At 36.0% G+C, this 16,148-nt stretch overlaps 2 protein-coding genes across 5 annotated transcripts in view; both read left to right on the forward strand.

Moving 5' to 3' along the window:
* Positions 1 to 16,148, forward strand: part of LOC113508798 (protein outspread) — a 230,798-nt gene that overhangs the window by 140,150 nt on the left and 74,500 nt on the right. The gene's annotated exons all lie outside the window — the stretch shown is intronic.
* LOC113508800 (leucine-rich repeat-containing protein 74B-like) lies at positions 3,485 to 6,583 on the forward strand. Its single transcript, XM_026891920.1, has one exon. It carries the CDS (start codon positions 3,650 to 3,652, stop codon positions 5,318 to 5,320), a length of 1,671 nt encoding a protein of 556 aa, XP_026747721.1. The 5' UTR covers positions 3,485 to 3,649; the 3' UTR covers positions 5,321 to 6,583.

The following is a 16,148-nucleotide window of genomic DNA, read 5'->3' on the forward strand; positions in this document are numbered from 1 at the left end:
ATTAATAGCAAATTGCCTTATCAGTACAATATAATTCAGAAAGCCGTTATTCGTTGCGACATTTTCATCAAAACAAAATTAATTAAAACGGTTCATGTCCAAATAAAGAGAACCAAGAAAAAACCAAATCAAAGCAAACACATTACAATCTAATTTATATAATTTCTCAAAACGCCTTATAAAAGGAAATGTGGGCTTCACTAATTAATTTACTGCCCACGATGATTTCGTCCAAATTTTTGGATCCTAATTAATACATATTATTCCTTTAAAGTTACCAAATCCTTCCCCATTGGATGTAAATTCTTTCCGATGTAAATGCTCCCTTTACTCGATTGGCGCATATTCAAATAAGTGGTACAGACCTTAGGAAAGGTACTCTCTCCTTGAGTCAGAACTAGGGGTCACTATGATAACACGTCGGTGAAGACTTGAAATATGGCTTGAGAACTTTTGTGCTAGTGTTAATATTAAATGTGATTTGTTTACTGTAAACAACTTTAAAGAAATGAACAAACTTTTAAATAAAAGCAAAATCGTTTTTGAGGATAAAATTAATGGTATTTAGTCTGGAAATATGTTTAATTGTAGGTGTTTATTTTCTAAGTGTTGCATATAATTACTTAAATTTTGCAGCATCTTGGCAGTTATTTAATTGTCAGTTTCATACAGGACATAGGTATAAAGATAAGTATTTATTTATTTACGAAACGTGTTCATCGTATTATCAGCTCCATCTACCTTAATGCGCATTGATCCACACATCATTTACACACGCATTTCATTCTCACAGTTGCATGGCCTTGCCCCCTGTTGCCATGCCCTCCGGCCATACTTTCACTGAGCGCCTCCCTCTTCACATGAAAGCCATTTCTAGGTATCATTTCTTACATTCCAAAGCACTTCACTTGTTATTCTTTAACGTTAAGTCCTCGTGTTTTTCGACTATTTTTACTATAAAAATGTAGTTATTGTTTAGAGAAAGTTTGAAGGCTTGATAGGTCAAGTTTGTCAAGTATCAAGATTTCGTATCTAGAAAATAGTTTTCAAATTTCTTTTGTTTGTTTTGCTTAGTAATCTGCATATATTATTTGATTAGACATAAAGAAGTAATTAAAACATTTTCAGTGGACTTCTCCCAGGGTCCTCAATAATTAAGGTATCGTAAAGTCGTGTGTATGCGCCGGCACACGCTATCAGCGTATGTAATTAAACTGCTATTAAAACCTTTGCGCCTTGCAATGGAACATGTTTTATCTTTTAGTAAAAAAAGATATTCATTAATATAACCTTTGATCAGTTCATTTCGTTTGTGCTAATTGAATGAGGTTTTATCGACCTTGCTTACTTTCTTTACCTGTGCGGTTTGACAATCTCTTGTCAATATATCTTATTATTGTCATTGCCAGTCTGTTACTAGGTTTACTTGGGATTTATAATTGTAGTTTTATTTTTTAAGTAATTTATTTAATCGTATCAAAGTACAAAATCCAGCAAAATGGATTCCGAAATCTCCTTCAAGAAAGAAGAAGAAGTCGAGATGATCTTCGAAGTTCATCCTGTAGAAAGTTCTATCGATCCACCGATGGACCAGTGGTCTTCATTAGAAATATTCATACCAGAAGATAATCAGAAGAAGATATTATACGACCAGGGATTGTATTCCCTCGGAAGTGGAGAAATATGCACTAAAACAGTGTTTATGTCCGACAGTGATGTTATAAGACACCCGTACTTTAGTTACCCAGCTATCAGGAACCCCGGGGTAGAAGAGGCTTTGTTGAAACCAGAAAAACCAATAGTATACGACAAAGATGGTCAACATTTATACCTTGAAGTCTGCAAAGAAATGAGTTTATGTCCAATTCGCAGTTTTTATAGGGGGTTAAAAGAAGAGGTAATAGACCTTCGGTACTACTGCGTCAACCCGCGTAGTGTTCGCGCAATGGCTATGGCTCTTCAGTATAATCCTTATGTGAGGTCATTAATCTTGATCGATAACTTTTTAACTGATGATTCTTGCTTCCATTTATCTGACATGCTCTTGACGAACAATACTTTGACAGAACTGAACCTACAGGGATGTCGCATCGGGGCCTCAGGAGCAAAGCGGCTGTTCTCCGGCTTGCCAAGCAATCGAGGCTTAGAGTCACTTAATTTGAGCACTAACTTCATTGGTGACGCCGGGATGGAGTTTCTAGCCGATGCTATATTTTATGGACTCGATGTGAAAAAAATCAATTTAAGCAATAACAACATATCCGGAAAAGGAATCAATTTGTTAACGGAAGCTTTTGAAGCTCACAACAAGCTGACTCACATTGATCTTTCATGGAATCACTTTTATACTCTTGGTACCGCCAATTTCTTGAATAAGTTAGCCGAGAGCAAGGTCCTTAGAAACTTAAACCTGTCGTGGACCGCCTTGCAAGGTCCCAGAATCGGCTTAGCATTAAAAAATATTGCAGCAAATCCTGTGATACGTAAACTTGACCTGAGCAACAACAAACTAGAAGGTGAAGCTATCAAGAACTTAATTATCAGTTTAAACAAATCTAAAAAAATGGTTCTCTTAAACTTGTCATACAATCCGATGACCCCCGAAGATGCTTTATGCGTTTTACAAAGACTTAAGTCAACAGCTGTAAAAGTGACTCAAGTTTTTATGGACAACGTCATTGTAACCGGACAATTTCTAACATTGCTCGAGGCAATTAAAGAAATGAAGTCTAAGAAAAGTCTAGTTGTCACTTATGGAGGCGTAATGGGTTCATATGTACCTCGAGGCCCAGACGTCAAACAGTTAATTCTTAATCGTATTGAATATATTACACAAAAACCGAAGAAGCATAAAGTTGACTTTGCGTTAATCGTACTACAACTGCAAAAAGATAATGTGAAACTCATGTTAGTTAAAGAATTTGGTAACTACGTTCGAGAGGCAGGTGCTAATCTGGACGATGATTTGATCGATGAGATGGCCAACGTGTTCCCTGGGCCTCGGTCTTCTAAATTCAGATGGATTGATATCAACCTCCTTGTTGAGCATTGCAAACGAAAGTGGCCCGACAAGAAGCTGCCCCCCACTCCACCCCCGGAATCCGAACCTGAACCATTACCACCACCCCCATCACCAGTTAAAGAAAAAGCTAAAGGAAAGAAGTGAACAAATACTTTGTATTTTAATCGATACGATTCGTCTCTACGTTTAATTTATATGTAGTATATATCTTGTTTACCTAACTTTTTAATTTAGAGTCTTAGTGTAAAATTGTTATTTATATAATTTGGTAAGTTTGTTTTAGATTTATTTTCTATGATGTACTCATATTTAAGAATTGTTTAATACAGTTATTTTTGTATAACATTCTTGTTTGATTTATTTTAAAAATACCTTTTATAATTGATCCACAATGTTAAAATATTAAACTAACCGGATCTTATTATTTTGTACAGCCTGTAGTTAAATGAAGAAAGTTAAAACTAAATTATTAGAATCTTATTATATTTTACCTCTTTGCGGAATGTGACAGAAAAAGCAGCTGTTTTTGACACTAGAATGACATTATTAATCAAGATATACACAGCAAGCATCGTTCTTACTACCGCAACATTTCTTTTAGTATTTAATTTATTTAAATAACCTAATATGACGGACAGCTCTACGTCGTCGAAAAAATCTTCAGTTGAAGTAGTTTATAAGAAAGTTGTAGAAGATGAGTCCTCGGAAGAAGTCCCCATGGAGGACTGGTCTTCTCTGGAGTTGGATTTCGTTTATTATAACTTCAAACGTGACCTACACGAGCAAGGCCTGTACGACCCTGGCAGTGAGGATATATGCGCCAAATACATATGTATGTCAGACAGTTCAGTCCTTCGTCATGTGTATTACAATTATCCAGCTGTTAAAGACCCCGGTATATTAGAAGCTTTAGAGCAACCAGAGCCCGTAGTTACATATGCTGATGACGGCCAGGATCTGTACCTAGCTGTGTGCAGAATAATGCATATATGTCCCATAAGGATTTTTCATAAATCTTTGCTGAGTAAGACAATTGATTTAAAGTACTACGGGATTTATCCTAAAGGGTTTCGAGCTATGGCTATTGCTTTAAGTAGAAACACATTTGTGAAAACTCTAGATTTAACAGATAATTGGATTCCTCACGATGGATGTCTCCATTTGGGCGAAATGATTAAAGAGAATGATTCTTTAGTAGAGATTGACTTCACTGGATGCAGAATTGGGCCTAGGGGTACACAGATATTGGCTCATTATCTTCGATTCAATCGCACTCTTCTCAAACTAAACCTTTCAGGGAATGAAATGGAAGATACAGGAGCAGAATTCTTATCTAGTGCTTTAAGACTGGGATCAAGACTAGTTGATGTAAATCTAAGCAGAAATAAACTTTCTGCCAAAGCCGTTTATTCTCTATGCGAAGCTTTTGAGGTTTATAACCGTTTAACTCATCTGAATTTATCCTGGAACATGATATTATCCCCGAAAGCTGTGTTTACTTTGTGTAATTATCTTGCGGAAAATAAAAGCTTCTCCGAATTTGACTTATCTTGGAATTCGATAGCGGGATCTCGTGTGGGGCAGGCCATTCAGACACTTCTTTCTAATAATAAGATAAATCGTGTAATTTTAAACCACAATAGACTTTCGGGTGAAGCTGTAAAGTTCATAGGATTAGGATTAATTAAAGCTAAAAAGTTAGAGACTCTTGACTTATCATTTAATCCTCTTACTTCAAGCGATGCCTTCAATTTACTTGTTCGTTTAAAAGACCGCCGAGTTAAACTCAAGAATCTGCTGCTTGATAATGTGATAGTAGAAACGAAGTTCATACAAACCCTTAAAGAAATACAAAGAATGAAAAGTCGTCAGAAAACTCTTGTCACCCACGGTTACGTAAATCCCTCACATAGTCCGATGCCGACGGATATTCGACCTCTGCTGCTGAGGAGAGCCGAAGCTGTCGGTCAAGCAGCAAAGAAAAAGAGTCACAGGGTTGACGCTGCCTTAGTGTTTATGCAAATGTACAAGATGAACCCAGAGCCGATAAACATAAAGGAGTTCTCTCGGTTATCATTAATGCTAGGTTTGCATCTAGGCGACCCATTTGTCGACGAGATGTACGACGCGTTCCCTGGTCCCAAGAGCGGGAAGCTCGTCAAATTGATCGACATGGCTCAAGTTATGGAGTTCGTGAAGAGGTTATACCCTGACAGGCGGCTGCCCGCTACACCACCGTCTGCGTCCGCCCCACCTACCCCGCCACCCCCGAGCAAAGCGCAGGCAAAGTCACCCTAACTTAAAATATCGATGGTCTTTAAATAATTTATAATTAATCTAAGTGTTTTAGTATGTATACTTACGTTTAATGATAGTTTTATTGTTAGAGATATTTACTTTTAGATTAGAATTTATTTTATAGTTGTGCAGGTAACGATTAAATGCTAAGATTTTACGTGTTTTCTTTTTATTTTGTTGTACAATGATATTAATGGTCATTTACATCGGGGATATGAGGCGCGTGATGTTTCCACTGTGTGACGTCAACGTGTACAATATCGGTCTAAGGAGTTGTGTGCAGAAGACATCATTTTGTGACGACAGTTGCGGTAACAATGTGATTAGCATGGCAATAGGTGGCCTTGTCCGACTGTTATGAAGATCACGATATTGTAAGCGTGACCGATTTAACGTGAATACTACTTTACTAAGAAATCCTTCTCGAAGCACATTCAATGTCGGTTTTTATGATCTAGATTTATATTCAGAATGTAACGGATGTAGCCTAATTCATGAACAGATTACTAGCCTTAATGATTAATATTACAAATTGCAACACAAGCGCATGGAGACGCGCTCCCGCCGGCGGCTGCGCGGGCGCACAGTAGCGTGCGTCACGCAACCTGGACTTGTCCGCTTTATTATTATTTATTGCTTTCAAATAATCTCCGACTAGATAATACTATAGAAAATGCCGCTCCGTAGCATTCCAGTTATGTGGGATTTTGAGTGAGATGTTAAATGATTCGAGCTGATCGTTTCATATTGTGATGTCCTGTGATACGATGCTATCGGCGAGGGCTGTCGTGTCGACAGGGATGGGTGTCGGGACGGCGCCTCTTTTGGAATAAATGATTACTTTGCTCGTGAGTGTAATATAAAGTTTCGTATTCGTTCGATTTATGGAATTTAATGTACTTTTTTTATTTATTTTAGACTCTTTTATTTCGCCTCTTTATGTCAGCGTTCGTAAATGAAATAATGCACTAAAATCTTTGAGAAAAGGTTTGCATACCGAGACCTGTTAAACTACTATTCTATTTAAATTTAATGTTAGACATGTATAATTGTGAACCCTAACTAGACATAACATTGAGCTCTTACGAAAGAAATTCTCTGCACTATATAATCTAGACTCGTAATCTGAGACTGGAATTCGCACTGGACTGCGGAACCGCGTTTGAAATCTAGACTATTTATAATATGTTTCTTAAATATGATGCTTGGGTTTGTTTTCGTAGTCTCATATTACGAAGATGAGCATATTTTATACTTTATTAAAATATAATAAGATTTATGGTAAATTAATATTAATCAACTTTTAGATGACCTACTGCTAGTATTATTACCAAATACAGCTACGTGGAAAGTTTGAATCGGTAAACTAATTTTCCCAAATTAGGAAATATTATAGATCCTTTACTCAGCAGCGGGTTCTCAACCCACTGGCCTGCTACCTATATTTTTAATACTATTGCGGTTTAAACTTAAAAAAAATAATTACCATCTTTTTTACATATTTAATTTTATTAATACGCCAAATATAGTCAATACTGACTTGTTTGAGTAATTAACAATTTATTTATTTATTTTATTTTTGTTTCAGGTAAATACCAGACATAGAAACACTGCTGTACTGTATAGCAAGTAAGACTACACAAAAATGGTTTTAGGCAATTAAGAAACAATCTTGGTGTGTTTTTTTGTCTGAAAACTCAGTTCCAAAATATAAAATGCTACTAAAGACGAATGCAAAATAACAATAAAAAAACTACATTAAATATACCACTGAAATATATCAGTCGATTATTTATTTAATATGTGTTAGTATGAGAAACTATACGAAGCATTTTTAACTTTTTTAAGTACCTAAGAAACGGAGTACAGTTCATAACATAATTTTATTTTAATACCAGCAGTTGCCGACTTCGTCCGCGTGGTAAGCAAACCGTAGGACATCATTTTGTTCTATTGTCTATAGTACTAGCAGCGTACGCAGAAATAGGTTTCCAATTTTACACCTTTAGTTACATTATTGCAATTTTCTTACGGAACCCCTATATTTTTCAAATTAAATTATAGCCTATGTTCAGCGGGGATAATGTAGCTTCTCAACAGTGAAAGAATTTTTCAAATCGGTCCAATAGTTTCGAAGCCTATTCGTGTCAAACAAACAATCAAATCTTTCCTCTTTATAATATTAGTTTAGATTCCTAATTCTATTAATCCCCAATTAAAGTGAATAATTAAATAATAATTTATAACCGCTCATTTTCACTTAAATCTTTCGATGAATATTTATAAAAGTGTTCATAATTCCCTACAACAAAAATAAATCAGTTTTCCGCTTCATCGTATAAAATTAATTATCTTTTTAATTAAATATTTAATCGATAACATTTAGAAATCTGATATTGGTTAAGATAGTGTCGTAATTAATTGATGTTTTGGTTAAATTAGATAATTATGTAGTTTCGTGGTATAGATGAGGTTATTTCTTAAGGTGCAACATTGCATTGGACTTAGAATATCATGAATGAAGTAGTATTTTTGTTAGTTGATCGGGTTTAGCCGACTTACTCTCTGAAGGCTTCAAAGCTGACTGTTCTTCAGTTTTTACTTTTTTAATGGCCCTGGGAAGCCAGAGGTTAAGTTTGCCTAAGTCACTGGTATTAGACGGTTATTATTGTAGGACCTGACTCAAATAATACGTAGCTAAGTAGATCAATTAAATACCATATTGTTATAAAAAAATCACACGGGTACTTCCCTACGTCCGGGATCGAACCTGCACCTTCATGCATACAAATCCATACATAGAACCACAAGTCCAGCATGACATATAAAATACTTATAGAAATATATATTTATATTTCTATAAGTGTTTTAATAAACCGTCTTCATGTCTACTTAAAATGTTAGAGCGTCAGTTGTCGCAATAAAATTGAAAGTAACTCGTCAATTTTTTCGCCTATCATTATAATTATGCGCGAACTGTAACGTTGGCCGTCTGTCCACCTTTAGGGTTGGCAATGTCCAGAATATTTTTATGCATCTACAAATTTATTTTTAAGTAGCCAATTTAATTACGCTATAAAATCTTCCATTCTGGTTTAACTAGGTTTATTGCAATTAACAGGGCTTGATCGTAAATCATACTAATTAAAACGTCCTTGGTATCTGTTCTGTTGCAGCTTAATGAACCTGTTGAACAGTAAAGTCAATATTTAATGACAAAAGTTACTTTTAAATTTATAGTCATAATAAAGTGTCTTACTGGACCCCACAGGTAACACCGAATACTTTTAACTAAAAGTTTTTTGTTATCTTAGACTCAATTTCTCTTAAAGCTTTAGAAAATCCCAAAAGGAATTCTGCTACTTAAGCATCTCTGTCTGTCTCTCCGTCTGTCAACAGACTGTTTTATTTACTAAAATAGCTGGACAGTTCATCTATTCACATAATTATAAAGTATTTTTATTGCCGATGTAAGAAAAACATATATTAAAGCTTGAAATTGAGCTACGTTTCTTTTTCTTAATTCTGTAAGTCTGAGTATTTTTTCAACTTGCATGTCTGCCAGCCCTGTCATCAATTGAAGTTTATTGTCGATAGAAAGTGTACCGGCCGCGACCGTGGGCGAACACTTATTGCTTACTACACTTCAAGCATCACTTTTCACACCGATTCGTTTACACTCTTACTTTTAGCGTCTGCGTCTGCATCACGCCTCTCCGCCCGGGGGTAGACAGCTCTCGTTCTATACCTAGAGGCAGAATTAATAGGAAAATAGTCTTCAATTTGATAAAGTACTCGATTTGATGTTATAGATTTATTAAGATGAAAGTGAAAAGAATTTGTAGCTTGAAAGTTTGGAGGATACGCCTTGTCGACAGTTCTTGTTGGTTCCAATATGTTGTCTGGAAACATGAGTTATTGACAATTATATGACCTGAGCTATATTACTTGTTAGATACGTATCCAAACTTAATTCAATTTGAGTTGACCAATAGTCATGTTCAAGAATCTCCTCTCACCAACAATTTACGAGTTAAAAATATAAAAAGCCACGACGTTACAGTCCACCATTTTATGCAACATCCATCACGTAACTCAAGGGCTACCTCCCAAAATGTATTTATAATATAAATTTTATCAATTACATAACTCTTGTCAGTGACAACAAAAACTTATTACATGATCCGCCATTGTTACGGAGCCAAAGTAATCACCCATAACCCCTTATAAGTGAAGAAGTACCCCATAACCACCATAACAGACAATCTCCGATACCTTCCGTATGAATTATTCAAAAAAATTAACCCAAAAATGCTCGAAGCGTTTTTGTAAATTGCGCGTACGCCATCGGGTCGTCATAAAATTTTCATCGGATAAGAAATTGAATTTACTCTTGTATCATAAAATTTTAAAGGTAGTGTTTTTGTGTTGATTTATTTATATCATGGGAATATTTTTGGTTTGTGTAAAGCACTCTTATTTTCGATAAAAAATAAGGTGGACTTTTTGAGCAAGAAACTTACTACCAGTGGCCAATTACAGAATTGAACGAGATTCATACAATGAAAGTATATAAATGAGTATATTATCATGTTGATAATGGTACTTAAACATTATTAATTTTCGTCATACTCAGTATTTCGTAAAAGTAATATTCAATATCCACTTAAAAGACTTCAAACCAATATAAGTTGAACTAAAACTACATAGTAAGCTTGCATTACTCTTAATATGCATTTTTTTTTTTTTTTTCCGGGGAAATCCTCATGGACTTTCTCCGCCCTGGGGAAGGCGGAGAGGTGCGCCGGACTCCTACCGGCTAAAACCACCGGAGTGCTTCACCCTTCCCTTGTAACTGAGACCACGGGGACGCAATGCAAACTACCGCGATCCCAGGCAGGGACACTCCTTGCAGGAGCTGCCACTTTAAATAAAAAAGTTGATTTTACTTCCACCAATTAGGAAGCAAGCGGAAGCACCGCGCGCGCCGCCTTTGGCTTTAATTTAGGGCGATAGACTTCCCCGCGTCTACCGCCGAAAGCTATTTATGGTGGCTGAAAGAGAGCATTATCAGCCCTCCTCTTAGCCCTTGTGCGTCGGGCACGAATCGGGAGAGTGGTCGACAGCTCCCGCTCCCTTTCCGCACTTTCTTTGAGTGCCATGACCTCGTCACTGAATTCGGCGGCAGCTCTCCAAGATTCCTCACTTCCAACCATTGAGGCTACTACAGAAGGAAGCGAGAGATCCCCGCCCACTATTACTCTTAATATGCCTGGTGCAACACAAACGCTTTCGCAAAATCGTTTAAAGATGTAGGTTACTACACGCATGCTCAGTATATGGTAAAGTGCAAAGTTATAACGATCAAGTTTCTGCCTTGAGTATGATCTAGTATGGAAACGAATCCGGCCTTTGATCTACTAAGCTTTCATCATCACCTTTGATAGCACCAATAACCCGAAAAACTCACGTGTCGCGGGTTCGAACCCCGCGTAGGACAAGCATTTGTGTGATCCACGTATACTTGTGCTGTGCCTGGGTGTCTTTTTGCAAGTAATTGCAAGAGACTTGAATGTTTGTAAACCTCCCACGCGCCATAAAGATTAAATTCTTTAGTGCAATATCCAAAAGTAATTCATTGGCCTCTTTGACAACTTTTGCAGATTTTTTTTGCTCGGAGGATACCTTGTAGAGTTAAGCTTGTGATATAATTTCCTGATTGTTGACTGACCTTGTTTATAAGGCGACCATAGTTAGTTTATTCGTAGTCTAATACTACAGTAACTTCTTGTGGTACTTTTTTGTAAAGTACTTTAGACAGGTAATGCAACGTAGGATCACCTAAATTCCATAATGGATATTTGAATTCGTCAACCTTTGAGTACGAAAGTGCGCAGCAAAATGATATCCTTTATACATAAGAATAAGTCCTTTCCAGCATGGGCTGCAAGTAGCAACATACTAAATGCATCCAGGCTTGATTGAGCGATCCGGGAGCCGCGACCTGGCTTCATCTCCAAGACAGGCTAACAGTAAAAGTTGCGAGAATTATGTTTAAAACATCTGACTGACAGGTCATTAATCAAAATCAACAGTAAGTCCGAGGGGTTACCTACCGGTAAACGGCACCGGTACACTGCCCTAAGTTCATGTTAACATGCCATTTTTCAACCTTATAATGATGCTGTTTTGTTTTGGTTTTAAAGTAGTCACGTCATCACTTTTGGATCCAAAAAAGAACTGAAACTGAAGTATTTTTAAAAACTCGCTAATAGGTACTATCTTTTACAATATTTCAAGTTATGGTTAAGTTCTGGTTGGACCTACAAATAAATTTTTGTTTAAATATGATTTGTTTCAAAATCGATTTAAAGACGATATGACTACGAGTATCGCAGTATTTTGCTTTCCCACATAGTCCCACGACAAAAGGGAAAAGGTACAATCCTTATATATTTTTTTACTTGCACGCTTTTTACCAAGTCGCAGTATCAATCTTCAGGATAAAATGTAAACAAAAATAGTGATGTACCAAGTGTTTCAACACATAAACGATAATTATCAGCAACGTTGTGAAGGTGACCTTTATTACATACATAAACACCGGTCTCAAACCTTCATATGTGTGACCTTCACATTTCCCATACACAAATGTGTTAGATACAAAATAAATAGCTGCTATTTACAATATCTATTGCGGCTTTTTTGAAATGTAACTTAGGAACAAAGAAACTAAATTTTAAAGATATATAGCATCTTCTAATGCTGTGCTAATATTTCATAGGCAAAGACAGGTGTCGATAGATGTCGCGTATCCCGGGGCAGAGCGTAACTTACTTAGTATCTACGATTTTGCTCCGACCATATTTTGCTAAGCTTCAGATTTTGAATAAAACATGTTGGTTTTCTTCGGATCGAAGGACCAATGCGTATCTAAGGTTTAGAAGACTTAAAGGCCGTACATTTAGAATACCTACTTACGGCTGAAGAATACTTTATTTTGAGGAATTTTATCTATCTTAGACATTGGCTTTTATTTTGAAACAACCTGTTCTTAAAATTCCTTTTCATCTAATATGTTGTTGGAATTTACTTTAATATTTTAGCTCGTCAAACTTCATCACTTTGTTATTATACAATGTCATGTAACTCGGTCTAAATAAACCCCAACATTAGTTGTACTTCTCAACCTGAATCGACTCCATAATAATCTATAATTGATATGAAACCACACCTACATTTCCACACCCTTACAATCGACTTAAAAACTGCGTGGCAACGTTCACACGGCTAACAATACGTATCATAACGCAGCGACTCAATCGGAACTAATAAATTGAGATATTTTTCTTGGTACGCCATCGATCACTTGGCCAATTTGCAATTACTGCCCGCTATGGGCCGCCGTGGTACTATTCTAGTGTTGTAGTACACGGTCCAACATAGATAAGTAGGTGTGTTGGTGTGTCGATGTGTTGGAGCTGTAAAATTCGCTTTTATCAATACAAAATAATATTCCGAGTCCGCAATAACAAATGGATAAAATACTCTCACACTCAGTGTTTTGCTTTAGGGGATTCTATTTATATAGCCAATATAATTAACTATTAGTGGCCACTTGACTTTCACGCGTTTAACGAAATTTTTTCTAGTCTTATTAACAAAATAAATGAATTCATTAATAGTCATATTTCGATTTACACTTTTTAAAGTAAAAAAAATACTCAACATAACACCACACCGCTCATTACCAACACATCGACTCAAATGTTGGTTCGTGTAGCACATCACTAAGAGTTCCCAGGTCGCTGCTCGCAGATATATTACCGACACGGCAGGAATATGATTAGTGTATTGTGTTCCTTGTTTATTTATTTACAAAGTACTACGTGAGGGATTGGCCATGCACTGACGGCTTGTTTTTGTTGATAACTCTGAAGTATGGGACTATGAGAGAGAGAATTGACGTTTGATTTATTTATTTTTGTTAGCGAACATTATCCTGGGTTAAGTGTTTATAGTATGGTTTCAAGTATTTATGCAGGGCTTTGCTCTAACTATTGTTAATTGTATGAGTAAGGGCTATAAGTCATAATAATGCAGAACTATTTTATTGTATTGTGGATAAGCCTGATAGGTTTTTGTTGAGACATTTAAATAATAAAATTCATTTCATATTTTACGAATAATCACAATTTTGTAATTGAATATATATGTAACGATCTTGTGAATTGAAAAGTATTGCGAAAGATAGAGAAGTTTGCAATTGGTAAGGCTCTTTGCCCAGGCTCAGTAGTGTGATTTCACACAAGTTAAATTAAAAAAATATATATTCTTAGCATTGCATGATACTCCTTTTATTGCTCCCAAACGTTTCTCTCAGTTTAAACTTTATAATAATACATTGACTAAACACAAGTTTCAAGTTAACATAAATTCACATAACACCATTAAGAAGCCATGCTTGTTTCCCAATAGTTCAACCAACAAACAAACCGCAGACACTTTGTATATTTCGCAGTTCGCAACATTCCGCTCGTACAATTAATATTAACATTTGAGTTTCCACGAATAATATATCGCACTCGTTTAAGTTCAAATTATATGGAAATACACTTAAACTGAATCGTATGGATTCCTAGTTACATGTAACTTAACGATTAACAGGAATTAACTGTCGTACATAAATGTTTAATGTTAAAACGAAACTCGAAACTTGTAAGATTTTCTTTTATTTCCATTAATTTATTGTGTAACAAAATCAAAAAGCCCTGTATTCATATTATGACATGCAATGGCCTGCGCCCTGATTCACCCACCCTTTACCGCTTCCTTAGTGCAACTTAAAATAAATAACAGAGTCCCATCTTAACGCTAACTTCACACACTAAAAATGAAGTTTTAGTATTCAGGGATAAATCTATACTAATATATAACGCTGAAGAGTTTGTTTGTTTTAACGCGCTTATCTCAGAAACTACTGGTTCAAATTGAAAAATTATTTTTGTATTAAATAGACCATTTACCGAGGAAGGTTTTAGGCTATCTAACACGCTGCGACTTATAGGAGCGAAGATACAATAGAAAATGTGAAAAAAACAGGGCAGCTATAAATCATAACTTATATTTTCTAACCACGCGGACGAAGTCGCGGGCAACAGCTAGTACAAAATTGTCTAAATTCTAAATAACTAAAGCTTAAATATAACGGCACTAAAACATAGTAACATTAAGATCTACATTACGGCGCTTGATTGCGTATCGCGACGATTAGGAGCGCCCGCGCAAGACACAAAGGCACCGCCGCGCGCCGCCAACACGGAACCTAATCCCGGGATAGGCCGGGATTATTTCAGGTTCCCGGGCCGAGGGTCCCACGGGACCCAGTTCCGGGGTAATCTCGGTTATTGAAAACGTTAGTTTATAGATTGACGAACTGTGACTAGATTTGTTCTGTTTGACTTACAATATAAATAATTGACATGTGACTTATGGAAAAAGTTGGTATAGCCAGAAAAACTTTTAATATCAATATTTATAATAATAGAAGCCTAATTACCAAAGTACTACTCCTGCTTTACCTTAAACCCCACGGTTTTTAAAAAAAAGAAAACTCTTCTAACCATTTTAAATATCAAACGCCTAATAAGCAACATTGAATGTATTCATTAAAAGATTTTTAACATCACATTGCCTTTTGCCACATTTGGACCTGTGATCACCATAAACACTCATATTTCCGTTTCGAAATAAATATAGACGATCCAATTCCATCAATTAACATACATTTTAATTACAAAAATATTGTTATTCCATACTATTAACCATTCACCTTAACCGTAATATTGAATAAACTATTTCACTTAATTACTTTTTACGGTTAAAATGTTCGGATTATACATAACATTTTTCTATTAATCCCGCTAACATCGCATAGATTTTGAAACAACAGTTTAACGTAACTGTTATATTTTGACTCCTTAGCTATAGATCTACTGTTAGACCACCAATCATATTGTTTAACGATAACACTACCAATTTGTGGCTCTATTTTGATCCTGATGGAATAAACAATTCTTAAAGGACCAAATTTTAATGATAGCTTATTGGTGTTATGGCTATGTTTATATATATGGCCAAGCTTTACACAAAAAAGGCTGATTACCGACAGTAGCTAAGACCAAAAGGGAGGTTATGTTTTAGACATGTATGTTTTTAGACGATAGTGACAAACTGTTAAAACAAAACGCTATACATAGGAGGCCGACGAGGTCAAATATTGATTGAACACACGAACAATTAAGGCCCAACAATGCAGCGGTATTACTGTATACGGGGCGCCATTAAATTTAATTACCACTGCGCGCGAGTTTCGGATGCGCGGCGTGTTGCGCAAGCGCAGGTGCGCGTAAATGTCAGGTGGGCGCGCGTGCGCGTAACATACACTGTTGCCTTATGGTAGTGCAGGTCGATATGCCCTTAAATACCAAGCTTGTGGGAAAAACACAAGTGAATTAATGGCGTCATATTTTTTTCGTCCTTCTGTACACATTGATGTAAGATGAACAAAGACCTATTTATTGCACATTATATTTTATTTTGGGATATTGCACAGGTGATAAGTTTGAAGTTTGATGAAGACTGGTCCTTAATTAAATTTAGTATTAGCACCCATCAATTGTAGATAAAATATAATTTAAAATTATTATTTTTTGTGTATTTTTTCCTTTTGATGTATCCTCCATGTAATGTATCCTTTACCAATTGAACGTTGCTCACCACACTCGCTTGAAGGCACAAAGAATTGACGTGTCGGGTTAAAGTTCAC

This window comes from Trichoplusia ni, chromosome 3 (assembly GCF_003590095.1).
Source record: "Trichoplusia ni isolate ovarian cell line Hi5 chromosome 3, tn1, whole genome shotgun sequence".
Classification (NCBI taxonomy): Eukaryota; Metazoa; Arthropoda; class Insecta; order Lepidoptera; family Noctuidae; genus Trichoplusia; species Trichoplusia ni.